Raw genomic sequence first — 16,040 nt, 5'->3', positions numbered from 1 at the left:
AATTGTAAGAATGTTATCACAAGTTTCTTTAAATGTTTTCTAGAACATGTTTTATATTAATAATTTGTAAAACTTTTGGGCATTTGATGAAGCATCGTGAATCAATAAAAATAGGGGACTTTGAGCAACTGTACATTCCTTGCGCGATTCAAGATTAGTGAATTTATGTTCGTTTATGCAAAACGCACCAAATAGAAGCTAAACAACATAAAAATTGACAAGTTACCTAACAATTTATGTTGAAAATGTCCTAAGCTGTGGGGTAAAATACAGCATGCCAATAATGACTTCAATTTACGGAAACGCTTCATACTTGCTTGGACGATTTGTGATTCGAAAACAAATTTGATCGTCCGAAATGATGCAATTAATTTAACTAAACTTAATTACAATGAAATCCGGCATTACGAACGACTGACCAGCGATCTATAATATAGCGTCGGTCGGACACAGAAACTCTCATCTGAGAGAGGCCTTCTCCCAGTAACAACAAAACCACTAAAAAGAGGCTAATTTTGTTATAATTAATATTTCGCCACATATTTAGATCAGTTACAGTTTTCCAAATTCAGTTTTTGTCTCCGCAACAACAATACAAGGATTTTCGAAATCAATTCCTTATCAATCTATTTCAATTTCCCAAATCAACATCTGGGATATAATAATAATTCAATATAATGATTTTATACCTACATATATAAGTTTATTTTTAAATTGCATTATTTAGCTAGGTACAAGCCAATCAAATGTTCGCAACTGGTGCATAAAACACCCTTTCCCCTATGTCGATTCAAAAAATGGGGATTTAAGCCAGGTGTAGTGTTGTCGAGAATGGTTGTTTTGATTGAATCCAAATTTGTAGGTTCGCTAGCATAATTTCTTACATGAAGTATCTTGAATTCAAAGGGTTTATAGTTGTTCTATATGCAACTTGCTTCAAGGAGGTAGGAATAAACAAAATAGTTCGTTAATATTTCAAAGTAAAAATGGAATCAATCTGGTTCTACGCTGTTGTATCTATATTGAAGGTAGCAAAATTCCTTTGAAGTGTCACTTCGTATGTCAAAATTTAATTCCAAAGGTTTCTTGATTATGTTCATTTATTTCAGTGGATGTGTGTTTATGATTGCTCGAGTTTTATATCGTGAATGTTGCTTCCCGTCACCCCAAACACCCTCTCCCGTACAATCCTTTTCAAAAAGGCACGATCCGATTATCTGTCACCGCGTCGCCTGCCCTAAACCCGGGTGGGCAACAACAAGCGTACGCAAATGTGCCTGGTGCGTGACGTGCTTCGATTTTCATGTTATTGCAACCCCTCCCCCCAAGCCCTCGGTCCCCTCTCCTTTCACCAAGTTCAAGACTCAGAATTCTCGCGCTCTGTTCGTCGTTTCGTCGTTCATTGAACAAAGGTTTGCTTCTCGTCCTGGCACCATCTCAACCCTACGCCATACGCTTCTCCTTCTTCCGTTTCATGTTTGCTAAACAGCTATCCTTTTCGTACAGGAGGCCCTGAAAAACACGCCTCTTTTCCCCCTCCTTGCAACTCCTTCTTCCACCCAATTATGGGTTTGTGATTTATCATGGAAAAATCACGATCTCACGCAATTCCCACCACCGACCGACCGCAGCCTCCCGTCCATGCCGGGACGTTCCACATTTTTCCGGATGCTCGCTCGCTCGCTCACACGCACGAAAACATCCTTTGTTTGCTCTGTCTACACGCACGAAAACATCCTTTGTTTTGAAGTCTGCTCGGAAGCTGGCAGGAGCAGGAGCGAACCATAGCGGTTCGGTTTCGCTGGCTCGAATTTCGCTACGTGACACGGGTGGACGGCGGCAGATTGGGAGTCTTGAGGCGCGTGGCCGTGGCGAGGATGCAACAAAGTTCGGCCCGAAGCTGGCCTTTGCAAGCGTCGCCCGAGTCGGTCGCTCTTCAGACGATCGGGAACCATCCGACCTGACGTGTCGGGTCTAGCGGTGCTGCGTACATGGTACAGTGTTTGTAGGTGTGTTTGTGTGGGTGGGTGGGTGGGTTAAAAAAGTGTACTGTACAACATCCTTTGAGGATCGAGAGTAAACGGATCGAGTATTAGAGATCCAGAGTGTAGTTAGTCCTAGCGCCTAGCTGTGTCCTTGAAAATATTTAGTGAATGTTCTTAAACCAAAAGTGCGTATACCTCTGAGAGGAGGAACGGATGTAGTCCGAATGTCCAGGAAGCTGGCGAATAACTAGCAGCGTGCTTGAATCTTTCCGGAGATCGCAGAATTCAACTCATCCTCGATCAACCTCTTGACGGTGAGAAACGATCAACCTTTGGCAAATCTACTGTGAAGCTGTTTCCCACTAAGGTAATTACTCGAGGCCCACCGTCCCGGTATCAAGTCGGTCCGATCGCCTAGGTTCTGACATCTTAGGACAACGACCTAATCTATGGTTCTTAAGGAGGAACCCACGACAACAGTATTAACAATGGAAGTCCTTCCAATTATGATGCAAATTACGTTTGATAGAATTGATAAACGTGACCAACAGTGTCGTACGAGAAACCGTTTGCTCGAAAGGCGAAAACCCGACTCAAAAATCAAATGGTGCGAAGTGATTCCCTGATTAGGCATGATCGTGCGATTAACATCTATAGCCTTTGTACGCGTCGAGGACGTGTAGTTTGATTCGGAAGAAAATTTGTCCGTAAGGTCTCTTATGTCACAAAAATTGAAGCCGGTGATCAGAGCCTGGTGAGGCGTGAGAAGTGTTTTCCTGATAAGGCACGGCACGATTGATGAAGATCCACTGCCTATAATGGTGAAAACTAGAGGCTCCTGGGGTGATATCCATCCATTAAGGAATACTATTTATTGTTGAATGAAATTTACTAGAGATTGTTGATTTTATCAAACATTTTGGTTCGTTAAGGTTCGAGCTTGTAACCTGTAGGTAAAGTTTTCCTTTTTTACTAAAAGAAAAATGATTTTTTTCAGTTTCTAACAAGTACAATTTTAGATATTTCTGTATCAATTTTGGATCAGTTAAAAGGAACAAAAATTTCCTGCGATTTGATCGGAAGTAAATGCAAAGAATCAATGCTTTTATTAATCAACATCTTTATTTTAGATCCATACGAGTTCGTTTCAGTTTGTTTGATCTTTTTTTTTGTTTTACTTCGCGTTTCTGTCGATGTAGAGCTATCAAACTCACAGGGTGACCATGTTCTAGTTCACATACCATTTTTTTCGGCACCATAACGCGTTTTCCATAGGAAATCGGAAAAGGTGCATAGTACCCCAGCCACACCTAATTTTCTAAGGCAAGGTTTTCAATGTAAAATATGTTTTGGAATAGATGGCGATCGCATCCTGGTGAAATTGTGGTGAAGTCAGGCCCTAAGTTAGGCACGATCGTTTAACTTAAAATCCACCACCTTCGTTCTCATTCGCGACATTCGTATGTTTGTTTCGTGAAAAAGTGTTTCCTCGGAAACAAAGTTTCATTTGATTTAGAAGAAAATGTGTTTCCTTTGGAGCAATCAGAGATATCGACAGCCAAACTAAACAGAACCTAAAACCGGGCCAACTTGCTCCGCAGATGCTCGGTTTGGTAGGCGTAATGTTGAAATGAAGTCATGCATAGTATGAAGTAACAAATTACGTGACGTTTTCCGAGCGAGGTTTGGGCAAGCTTGAAGTTTACGCTGGAGGTTCTGGTAGGTTCGAAGGTTTTTTTCTTTGTTTTGGTTGTGTTCCATCATACAGCTTCCGTTCGATAGCGAGGATTCCGCCTGCGGGTGACCCGGCACGGATCCTTTTTCACCGGATCACCGGAAGCGCGGCGTACTGCTTAAAGACAAAGTACCCGCGCGCGTCGCCTCTTTATTTTCACAGCGCTTCCGTCCGGGGTCACCTCATCGGGACTCATCGTGCGGGTTTGTCGGAGCAGGCATTTGTCACGGATGTGATCACCCGTGCGTGGCGTAACCCGAGGCGCATTCCGAGGAGCCTAACGTAAACATATCGCCCGATCGCCAAACAATCGCCGCTTTTCGCGTTCTTCGAGTGTTACGGAACGATCGCGAGGGAGTCATGTAACGGGTCGGGGCAGCATAAAACATAAACCATAAGCAACATAACACGCCCGTTTGGGTTGACACCGAGAGAGCGTTCGCCAAAACATGGGACGAGCGTGGCAGCGCACGAAGGGGTTTGGGGTTTCGCTGAATTTGGTGAAAAGCACGAACGGGTCGTAAAAACAATGTTCCAGCGCGCCGAGCAACGTCTGCCCAGCATCCGCGTCGTCATCTTTCCGACCAGTGCCCAGCCGGTCAAAGCGAACGTCTATAATAATTTACAATTTAATGTTTTTCGGTTTTTAACATTCGACTTCACTACCCATTTTGAATTTGAAACCAATCACGCGTTTCATTTGTCGCGACAACCATATAGCGTCGTGCGCTTGACCTGAGGATGTTTGTTTATGTCACAGTCTGTAGCACGTTTTTTTTGTCAAAATTTGTTCAGTGAAAGACTTGACGATTCTTCTACGCATCGGTCCGTTTTGCGCAATGCTTCGGATATGTTGACGGTTTTTGGAAAACTATCCACCAGTATGTTTCAATTTACTTTTTCTATGCTTTAACAGAGTCCGTTTTATTTTTTATCAAGATGAATGGCCTTCACTGATGCCGGTACTAATTACGGTAGCATAAACATGGTAGAAAAATTGGTGCCAAGAGGTGATGTTTAAACATGAATACTTTTATAAACAAAACAAATCGATCGCAGTGTTGTTTCAAATCATCCGGTATCGACAAAACAAATGTTAAAAGTAATATAACAATTCTCATTTATTTCTTCATTCTCCAATCAAGTTAAAGGCAATTGAACTCCGGAGTATCTTTCACTCTGGGGATGATCATTTTATTCAAAGTTCCCTTAATCGCTAATCGCATGCAGAGCGCGAAATTCTTCTAAACGCACTACCATTTCTAGAACTTTTAGTCACCTTTTCGAACTCATTAACTGATGATGCTATGGATGACAAATTGATTTTCAGCAGAATAAATGTCAATCCACGTAAGCAAGGCCTCTGTAAAACAGTTTTCGATGCGAAATATCACTCTTTCGGATTGATCTGCTCGAAATACTGGACTAAATTTTTAAGGGATATTACATCGGATGAAGTAGTGTGTAAAACCTGGTCAATTCGATGGCGAATAACTTTTTTAAACCCCTTCTGAAAAATAACAATCAAACTAAGCATTTGTCGTAGGTTTTTACGGTTATTTTCATGATGAATTGCAAAATTGATTTTTTCCTTTACATAAAACAACAGCCGTTTGATTAAACTTGATTAGTAATTGTTGATATCGTATGAAATAAACCAAATAAAAAACATTTAAATAAAATACCATTGAGGTAGATTGAAGCTAATGATAATTTTAAATGATACTTGAAATTCAATTCGACGAGTGGAAAACCAAATATATCTTTGTAAAAATGGAAGAAGAAAAACACCGCAAGTGTTTCTTTCCCCCGCATTGGTAAACACATTTGAAGTGTAAGTGATTTATTTTTTTTCTTAACTGAAACATGTCGACAAATATTATTTTGGGAACCGTTAAATCTCTTAAATCAAAATTGATTTTTAAAATTTTCAGAAGCTTCAGATGTTTTGCTTACTATTATGCATCGTACACTGCGTTTTTTTTTTGTTTTGTTTTGTTACAAGTTATCTTATGCGTTTTCTTGATGCAGTATGCTGTACGGATAGGATCTATACAGCTTACTGGTAAGAAACCGAACGCACCAAACGTCGAACACTATTATGTTCGCCAATCTAAAAATAAAAATGCATCCTGCCACCGTTGTTCTTTCTGTGATGGAAGAATACTGTGAGGAGCCTTGTTGGCGACCATCTGCCGGGGGCCTGTGAATATGTGTTTGTATGAGTACTAGGTTCAACAGTTGCACAAAATGCGGACTGGATGCTGCCGTCGCTATTATTAGAATTATTAGAAAACCCGAACGCTCGCGAACAGTAAATGATGATGGTGTGGTCGAGCGAGCTAATTGTGAAAGTGTATTAACCTGTGACCCAATATTTTGCAGCTGCATTGCGACCATCTGCCGGGTGCTTAGCAGCTCGATCATGTGCATGGATTAGCAAACCGGATGAGTTGGTGCCATCGCCCTTATTCGATTTGTCAGTTTATTGGAGACAAAATGAGAAAGGCTAAAATATGTCTTCCAACTGGCCACCTGAAAATGCGGCTTGGTTGTTATCTTCCCGACACCTCGCCGGACCAGCGATTTGCACCCGCGCTGTGGAACATCGGCTCAAGGGCTTGCAATCAGTTGCCGCAATATAAGCGCATTCGTAAAGCATTCCGTCTTCCGGCATCGTCCCGTGCCGAATTGACATTACAGCGGGAGGGGGCACTGTCCTCCGAAGGAAAATCCCCGGCACCAAACGTCGAACCCGTGCCGAAACGGCCGATAGTAAAGCCGGCACTGCATCGATCGGTGCGATCGATCGCTACTACAGGTTTACGTTTTTACGACGCTCACCTTGGCGGCCGCTAATGTGACAAGTGTGATTGGTTGGTGGCATGGGGGAAGGGTCGTAAATCTTGCACACCGATGATTAACCGGCTCCGTCTCAGCAATAAGGATGTTTATGAGGATGGTCGGACCGAACCATCATCTGACATATTTTAACAACCCACTAATCGATGTTCCTAACTTCATCTCGGACCGTGGAGAACGTGAGGGATGAGCAGCTTATTTTGCGAAGTGTGCCTGGGTGTGTTTCTGTGTGCTTTGTTCACCTCTTTTTCGAACTCTATCACGTGAGTTGCTTCAACCGTGTCTGTGGCACGTAATTCATTCATGCTTGAGGCAGGTAACGCTTGCAGATACACTTGACAGAATTCGGTTTGTTGACGTCCCAACCTTCGGGGCACTTTTATTAAAGTAAAATTTCTATTGTTTTAAGCTCTAACCGCGAACTATTGGGTTTTTGAACGAAAGTAAAACAAATCGTACAGATCCTGAAGTTACCACCAATTCTTTCAAAATCTGTAAGAGGTACCAACTCTGCAGCGAAACCTAACTCCACCACAGTATTGGGTCAATGAACTGTCGTAGGGTTCGTATATCGTATTTATTAGTTTGAGTCGAAAGCTTGCCGAAAGCGAGCAATCCTATACTAAAAATGGAGTTTGCCTTAGATATTTATCCTGCCTATAGAAATGTTATAGATTTATTGTTGTTTAATGACATTTTATATTTACAACACTCGGCTTTATAGCATGCGAAAAGTTGCAGCACGTTGTGTTTTCCTAAAGAAAATCCATCCCAATGAGGAAGTATAGCAAACATTTGTAGGTTAAATCATCAGAAGAAGAAGAATTCACACAAAAGAGATGTAAAACGTTACAAAACACATTGTACTATCTCTGTAGGGAGTAAATGTAATGTAAAATTTGACATGATTTCTCCGCAACAAAAACAAAATCAAACGATGGTGAATGAAGTGAAAAGCAAATGAAGCGGAGTCCGTTACAACGTGAAACGTTTTGTCCTCGTTCAAACACAACCCAAAGGATATCTGATTTCTCCTGTCAGATCGCCCGTAGATTTTCCCGGTCGGCCCGGGAACTGTGGGCTCATTATTGGTACGTCCTTTATAGACAATGCGATGAGCGTTAGCGTTCCTTGTGCGAGGAGGGTGTTCCATCGATTGTCACATCGATTTGCATCTTTGCGTGCGTGTACATCTTCGAACATCCGGAAAGACGTCAGGTAATAGGGGCGCAAAGGAAACCCTTTTTTGTTTTGCAAAATAAACACCCGTATGCAAGCGTGACACACATCTCACAAACGCTTCGTTGGCCGCGGTTTGTTTCCCTCTCCCCAAATCGGAAACAAATTAAAGTGCAGCAAATTGCATTGGTTGTCAAATAATAATGATGGAATATGCAATGATATAATTATTTATTTGTTTTATTTAAATTTGATTTGAAACTCCTCACACGTTAGATTTATCATTTTGTAGTTCCATGGTTACCCAAGAAAAGGGTTTTTCCTCTCGAAATTTGATAACGATTTTGATTTATAGAGAAGTCATTTGACATATTAAAATTGCATAAGGGGTTTTACACAGTTTTCACACATTTTTCACCGGTCAATTTTGAAATACTGGCACTATGCCCTAGAATTTGCCGCACGTCCCACGTAAGTGAGGTTAAATGTGGCAGAAATCACAGTAAAATAAGAAAATTATGGAAACTACTTTTAAAAACGTCATAAATAAATGACGACTTTTTATCAAGTAGAAATGGTTGTGCGATTTTATAAGGATGAGGACAATTTTGTTCACACAAATTTAACGGTATCGCGGGCCAAATCTGTGCCAAGAGTGCGAACCACAATGGTTTTGTGTTGTCAACGTTTGCTATTAGTTTGTACATCACTGTACGGTGCAAGGTGAGCCGTCTTTGCAGCGTATCCAATGGCATCCGATTGTCACAAGGGTGGTGGAGAAGGCTAACTCGTGTATGTGTGTGTGTTCGACAAGGGTGAAGTGGATTCCCGTGGCCCCGGCCAGACCGGGACGGTCCGGGTTTGTTTTTCGTCGCGGCCACTGTGCCAGCCAGTCAACTGTCAACAAATAACAAACCCGACGGCCAGCCGGTCCGGCAAAACCCGAGGGCGCTCAGTGTCAAAATCGGAAACAAAAAACAACGCCCTTCCATCCCCCCCTGTCATACCACTCGCCACCATGCCATTTTTTGTTAGCCCCTTTCGCCCGAAGGAATGGCAATGACACTGAGCGAGCGAGATTTTATTGCGAAGGCTTCCGAATGTAAACAAAACGGTATAGCTCCACGGCGTACCAGGTAAAAGCCATGGTTTCCATCTCGTTCAAATGATCGTAGGTTCAATTCCCAAAAGCGCGAGGCCCTGTCAATATCCCCTGAAACCCTTTCCAAATCAAAACAAGTGTGGCATATATGTGAGTTTTTCGCAGAGAGATTCATTCTTGTAAATGTGTCCAATTATTGGAAATCAATGAATTTTTATTAAGCTTTAAAGATTCATGAATTCGTCGCCTCATTAATCTACGCGAATTGAAGGCAAAGGGTTCGCGAATCTTTGTTTAAATTCGCGTAACTTTTGGAGAATCATGAATCCTTGAAGGTTTATTAATCGCTTCTTTAAAGATTGGGATTTATTCGCTTAGTTCCAAAAATCGCTTGGATTCATGAATTTGAACTACCCAACACAAAACGCCGCTCGAATGAAGTCCGGCCCATCTGACTACAAGCTCTTCAAACAAACCTCGTGACTATCGAACATTTTCGAACAACATCTCCAGGCCTCAACCCGGTAGCGACCGTGCGATCATTTAGTTATTACAACCTCATCTGCCACAACTGAAAGACTCTTTCATGTGTCGCCAGTCGTTTTCCCTTTGCCCGGGCGTTGTTGCTGGTGTTGGTGGTGGTGGTGGTGACTTCTCCCAAGCGACGGCACCGAGCCCCGCGACGCCCGGGCCCCCGCCTCGTGGCCTGCTGATCGCGCCGGGAAACAACACTGCCATGCCACAGTCGATCGCCGGACGGTGACAAGTGCAGATGCTTCCAGTAGCAGTGGTTCCGCGACTTCGCTAACGGTCGGGTCGTTTAAACCCGTGTCGAAACGTGATTCTAAAACCGCTTCCAAAGGACCCGGCTCAACCGAGCCGGATTGGCCTTTGATTGCCTGTGACGGCTTGATACCAGTGCCTTCTGATCTTCCGATCCGTGTTGTTCGACGTTCGCGCGCGCAGAGACGACAAGCAAAATGCCGAAAAGTGAGTTTTCCGCGCACGGCTCGGGGAGTTGGGATTGTGATTTGATTGTGATTTTGCATGCGATCGCCAGGAAGAAAGTGAGCTTGGGAGGTGACAGATTGGCTTTTTTTCTGGCTGGCAAACTGAAAGAAGTCTTGACTAGTCATCGAGTCCCGCTTCGTGTCATGTGAAAGGCAGTGAATTTTCTCAGCCTGTACTTTTCGCCCTTGGCCGAGCGGCTGAGGCAGTGGGAAACTTCCGTCACGGTCGTAAAATCGGAATCGGGATGCGTCTTGGCGCGCCTCGGAAAAAATGTTTTCGTTTGCCGGCGCGGAAAATTCGAAATACACACGCACACACACATACACGTACAGTGCAACTGAGCTATTAGTCCCGAGTAGTGCCAATGATTTACGATAACGTTCACTTTCGAGTTTGAGGCTTGCCAACAATGGATCGGTTTGTCCACCGTCTTTACATGGGTGTTGCTACTGTGCGGGAGAGTGTTGGTACGCGCAAACCTGCATTAACTTACCCTGGTCGGGTTGTACGTGGTGGGCTGTGTACGAGAAAGTGCCTTATGCGTCGTTTGGTGCTGGGAAAGGACAGGTCCTTAGAATCTTGCCCGTTGCACAGAGCTGCTGCGCGCTTGGAAGAAAAAACCACTATGGATCGTAGTTCTCCCCGATCGATAGGGAGAGAGAGAAAGGAAGGGAGAGGGGGAAAGTTTGATCTCGGGGTCCTCTGGTTGCGCGGGAACGGTACGGTCACGTACGATGAGGTCATAAACTCATAATAGGCGTGTAATAGAAAACACATTGTTCCCATGCATGAGTCGCCGTCGATTAGGAAGGCATCTCACATTTCAAAACTGGTTACTAGCACTGTCGAGGGAGTAAAATCCAGCGTCTTTCCAGCTAAAACCGTCGATCGCTCTTTGTCGAAGTTGGTGAAACCGTGCACAGTGCTGAAGCGTGGAAGGTTTTCCAGTAAAACCCCGTTGGTCGCTGCTTGTCGTTACATTCGAACAATGAGCGCACTGTCACCGAGTAGAGAAAACGCTTTGTGGCGATACTGATACTCACTACTCAACTATTTCCTTTTGATCAGGTCCTATATCGCACACTGCGATGAAGGAGAAGAGCAAGAATGCCGCCCGGTCCCGGCGGGAAAAGGAGAACGCGGAGTTCCTGGAGCTGGCCAAGCTGCTCCCACTGCCGAGCGCCATCACTTCGCAGCTGGACAAGGCCTCCATTATACGGCTGACGACGTCCTACCTGAAGATGCGTCAGGTGTTTCCGGAAGGTAGGTACCGCAGGCTGGCGGAACAGCGTGTCTCAGGTATTCATTGGCCACTTTTGCTCTATTAGGTCTTGGCGATGCCTGGGGCTCCCAGCACATCCCGAACAATCCGCGCGATCTCGCCATCAAGGAGCTCGGTTCGCACCTGCTGCAGACGCTCGATGGCTTCATATTCGTGGTGGCGCCCGATGGCAAAATCATGTACATCTCCGAGACGGCCTCGGTGCACCTCGGGCTGAGCCAGGTGGAGCTGACGGGCAACTCGATCTACGAGTACATCCACAACTACGACCAGGACGAAATGACGTCGGTGCTGTCACTGCAGCCGAACATGTTCGTCGCACCGGCCGGTACACCGAACCCCGACACCGGTTCGCTGCTGCCACCGACACCGTTACCGTCGGCCACAGCTCCCAGCGCCAGCGAGACAGGACCTCCGGCCGATTCGCCTATTTCACCTGTTTACGCCAACCTTCTGCATCCGGGAGCGGGCCCGGATTCGCCACCGCAAAGTATCGGTTCGGCCGGGTTACCCACCGGAGTATCAACCGCAGATTTACCACCGATGCATCACCATCACCATCATCGGCATGTCGGGGGGAACGATTCGCCTCTCGGGAGCGGCGTTTCGTCTTACGGCAATTCGTCCTCTTCCGGCTACGGACCTCATCAGCAGCCACCACACCAGCACCAACAACAGCAACAGCAACAGCAGCAACAACAGCATCATCATCATCACCACGGCCACTATCACCATCATCACCACCATCACGCGTTCGGTCAGCATCAGCTGTCACAGACGATCGAGGTGGAGCGGACGTTCTTTCTGCGCATGAAGTGCGTTCTGGCGAAGCGCAACGCAGGTCTCACCACGAGCGGCTATAAGGTATGCCACCATCGTTCTCTGAAGTTCTGAACTTCCCGTATCTACACACATTTCGCTACGTTTCTCCCTCAGGTGATCCACTGCTCCGGGTACCTCAAGGCGCGCATCTACCCGGGCGACGCAACGTACGGCGACGGGCACAGCTGCATCCAAAATCTGGGCCTCGTGGCCGTCGGCCACTCGCTGCCTCCGTCGGCCATCACCGAGATCAAGCTCTATCAGAACATGTTCATGTTCCGCGCCAGCATGGACTTGAAGCTAATCTTTCTCGACGCCAAGTAAGTGACTTCCGAACTCCTGCAATATACATCGCACTATCCGCGAACTATTCAATGGGTCTTATACCAAGGTGACTCTAGCAAGGTTCCAATCCGTACCTTTCTAAATCTATAACTAATAGTTGATTTTCCAATCCTTCTGATCCTTCCAATCCTTCTGGATCAGTTACGAGAACCAACGGAACCATGCCAGAATGCTATGCAGTGGTCAACCCGGTCTCTCATTTTCGTAACGCTATAGCTTCGTCAGTTTCTGTTTCTGTGTTATGTGTTAAGAGAAGTGTTTCGCCGATTAGGTGTTTTTCCTATACTGCCTGATACCCTCCTACTTCCCCGGTAACAACATGCTTCCCAAGGATAGTATTCAAATTCTCCACCCATCTCCATCTTCTTTCGAGAGCAACAGCAAATCAATTCTATCCATTAGCAACACAATCCCGCTTAAGGTATGCCTGTTGACAGAAAAGAGGCACGACAAAGAAAAGGAACGCGTTGAAATCCTCCTAACGTGTTCAATCTCGAATTTAATTGAAGTACTAAGTGCCGGCGCTCACTTTGTTTGAGTTTGGCTTCGTCAGCTCGTTTTCCCGCTTCCGGTATTTCCGCTCGCCGCCTTCCCCTCACGCGCCCCTTGGCTGTCGGAAAATCAATAAAATATATAACGTGGCCCCCTGCGTGTGTTTTCTCTCGTTTTCTGAAATTTTCCCGCCTGGCACCCGCCATGGCGCAGAGTGGCGCAACTTACCGGATACGAGCCGCAAGACCTGATCGAAAAAACCCTCTACCAGTACGTGCACGCAGCCGACATCCTTCACATGCGCTACTCGCACCAAATCCGTAAGTAAACTTTCGTCCTGCGAACTGCCGGGAGCGAAATCGATACCTTTTTCACTCGCGCACTCACACACACACACACATACACCTTTGAGCCTTGCGTCAGTAGTCGGGTGGCGGGAATTAATTGTGCCTTTTTTGTTTCGACCGCTTGTTCTTACGGCAGTGATGTACAAGGGCCAAGTGACGACAAAATACTATCGATTTCTGACGAAGGGTGGAGGCTGGGCTTGGGTACAGTCGTATGCAACCGTCGTGCACAACACGCGCTCCTCGCGCCCACACTGCATCGTAAGCGTCAACTATGTGCTGAGGTGAGTAGGAGTCCAAACAAACAGTTAGCTGAACAAGTAGACAACCTATCAGTAGATTGTTAGGTTACGTGAGGGTTTAATAAAATACAATAATGGATGATTTGTCCTTTCAGCAACCAAGAAGCCCACGATCTTTTGCTAAACGAGGTGCAACAGCATCCGACTCCGACCCAGCACCAGCAGCAGAACGCGTCAATATCGGTCAAGCCGGAGACCGTAACTCCGGTGACGCCGGGCAGCGGAACCGGGCTGAAGGACCGTGGGCATGCGAACGAACCTGCAACTGCACTAGCGGCAGCGGCGACGGTAGCTGGGCACACGTCCGGCGTACCGACGCATATGTCTCCGATCGGCGGTACCGTTGTTGGGTCGGCGCTAGGTCGTGGCGGGAACGAGCCGCAGCCACTGCAGCCACCGCAACCGCAGCAGGCCAGCATGGCCTACAACCCGCTGCTGTTGGCAAAGGATCTGCAACAGCAGCATCAGCAGCAATCGGAGCAGCAGCATTCGGGCTTTCACCAGCTGGCAGCGCTAGACGACGATGCCAGTATGGGTCCTATACCTGGTGCACCAACGGCCTGCCTGGTAAGCCATGGTGGTGCGACGTCGTCCTCCACACACGATGATTACGAGCTGCAGATGCAGCACTACGGTGGGGCGTCGGGCCAGCTCGATGGTTCCACCTCGGGTGGTATTGGTGACGCTAGTACAGGTGGTGGATACTGCCTGGTAGGCTCCACCACGGGCACCGCCGGAAGCATGCTAGTAGACGCTGGTGGAAATGGTGCACCGGGTGGCTCCGAGACGTCGCCGGCTGACGCGTTCCTGGATATGCCGTACTACGACCAGTTCTACGGTGGTTTCGACTCCCGCCAGGATTCCATCGCTCTGCGTCCATTCTCTGCTAGCTCAAACAGCTGCAGTAGCTCGGAGGGTGAAGGAGCGCTTGCAGCACATCACGGGCCGCATCAGCAGCACCATATGCAGCACCATCTACAGCAGCATCATCATCATCAGCATCACCATCAGCATCATCAGTTACAACAGCAGCAGCAACAGCAGCAGCAACAACCGCCAAGCTATGGTAGCATGAGTAGTGATAGGATCGTGCAGTCACTTACTCTGCTGGGTGATGCAGGAGTGCTTCGTCAGCACGGTGGCACCAACGAAGAGCATATGGACTACCGGGAGCATCACCAACATCACCATCACCAACAACAGATGGTGGAAGGTACTCAAACTCATCATTACCCGATTCAAGTGAATGGACGTCAGCAGCAGCAGTCGCAGCAGCAACACCATCAACACCATCCGAATCTGGAGCACCAGATGATGGAACAACAGCAGCATCACCATAATCATCATCACCATCACACTCATCAACATCATCATCAACAGCAGCAGCAGCCCACCAACGGTGGTACACCAAACGGAGCCTTCTTGTACGAAGCATCGCCAGCAACACTGGATGGTAGCACCAGTTCTGCCTCGCCGTTCGATACCATCCCATCTCAGCAGCTCGGGTTCGACCAGCATCAGCAGGGACTGCTAGCGCATCAATCGTTCCGCCTCCAGCACGAACTCCAGGTACAAGAGCAACCGGCGCCAACAGAAGCAACCCATGCACACCTGCGCAACCGCAGCATCCTTGCACAAACGGAACCACGGGTAAACGACAGCCCGCTGCAAAACGGGGCACGCACCACCAACGGGGTTGATGGTCCGACCTCATCCTTGCAATGCAGCAGTCCGGCTGCCGGCGGCAATTCAACAGGCAATGGCAGCACCCACACCACTGACGCCATTAACAATGGAGGAGTGGTAGTCGGTTCCGCCGATTCACAGAGCCATCGGGTTGAGTTTGGGAAAGCCAGTAGCAATAATAACAGCAGTAGTAGCAGCAGCAGCAGCAGCAGCAGCAGCAACAGCAGCAGCACCAACAACAACAACAACACCGCCACTAACAACAACAACAACATGGATAACATCAACAATAACAACAACAACCACACTAATCACAACGCAACCAATAGCAATGTCCTCAAGCGATTTAACGGCGTGGATGGCGGCAGCAAAACCTCGAACGGTGCCACACTGGAACCGACAGTTCGAGCTCATCACCATGCACAGCAGTACGCTGAAGCGTACGGCTCGGTGCCACACTACACGAGCGTTATCGTAGAGTCCGCGACCGCGCCCGGTTTCTCCGGTGTCCTCTCCTCGGTACCATCGGTTACGCCGTCCAATCCCGGTGCCCAGGGACACACACAGCTGTCACCGAACACCGCTGCCACCGCCGGTGAGTTCGTACCACCGCAGTGCACTTGAGTGCGCGGTTTTCAGCATTCCCGGTATCACCTTTTTTCGACAGGTCAGGCGAGATCAACACCTCAACGGTAACTAATCAAACGGACAGCAAACGGTAGGAGAAAAGCTTTCGATAGCCAGAGTTTATCAAACAGGTGCTCACCTGTTTCTCAAACAATGGAACGATCTGGTGCCAGTAAATAGTTGAATCGGATAAAATTGCCCATCACATGAACAATATGTGACCTCCGCTGCCTTCCGCATCGGGTCTCCATAGCCATGCCGAT

The 16,040-nt window shown here is 47.0% G+C and overlaps 1 protein-coding gene across 1 annotated transcript; it reads left to right on the top strand.

Annotated features, from left to right (window-relative positions):
* The first annotated feature begins 9,843 nt into the window (after positions 1–9,843).
* Positions 9,844–15,774, top strand: LOC131290704 (protein single-minded-like). The gene is made up of 10 exons (XM_058319869.1): positions 9,844–9,853; positions 10,943–11,137; positions 11,203–12,020; positions 12,093–12,298; positions 13,029–13,135; positions 13,299–13,446; positions 13,560–14,462; positions 14,544–14,706; positions 14,845–15,300; positions 15,373–15,774. The coding sequence occupies exons 1-10, from the start codon at positions 9,844–9,846 to the stop codon at positions 15,772–15,774; spliced, it is 3,408 nt and encodes a 1,135-aa protein (XP_058175852.1).
* Positions 15,775–16,040: the final 266 nt, after the last annotated feature.

This window comes from Anopheles ziemanni, chromosome X (genome assembly GCF_943734765.1).
Source record: "Anopheles ziemanni chromosome X, idAnoZiCoDA_A2_x.2, whole genome shotgun sequence".
Taxonomy (NCBI): domain Eukaryota; kingdom Metazoa; phylum Arthropoda; class Insecta; order Diptera; family Culicidae; genus Anopheles; species Anopheles ziemanni.
This window is presented reverse-complemented; position numbering and strand designations above follow the sequence as displayed.

Bases quoted from the DNA above. Each gene is read 5' to 3' on its own strand.
- LOC131290704 (XM_058319869.1), top strand. The intron at 13,136-13,298 runs GTAAGTAAACTT...TTCTTACGGCAG, and splicing joins GCGCTACTCGCACCAAATCC to TGATGTACAAGGGCCAAGTG. The intron at 13,447-13,559 runs GTGAGTAGGAGT...TTGTCCTTTCAG, and splicing joins AGCGTCAACTATGTGCTGAG to CAACCAAGAAGCCCACGATC.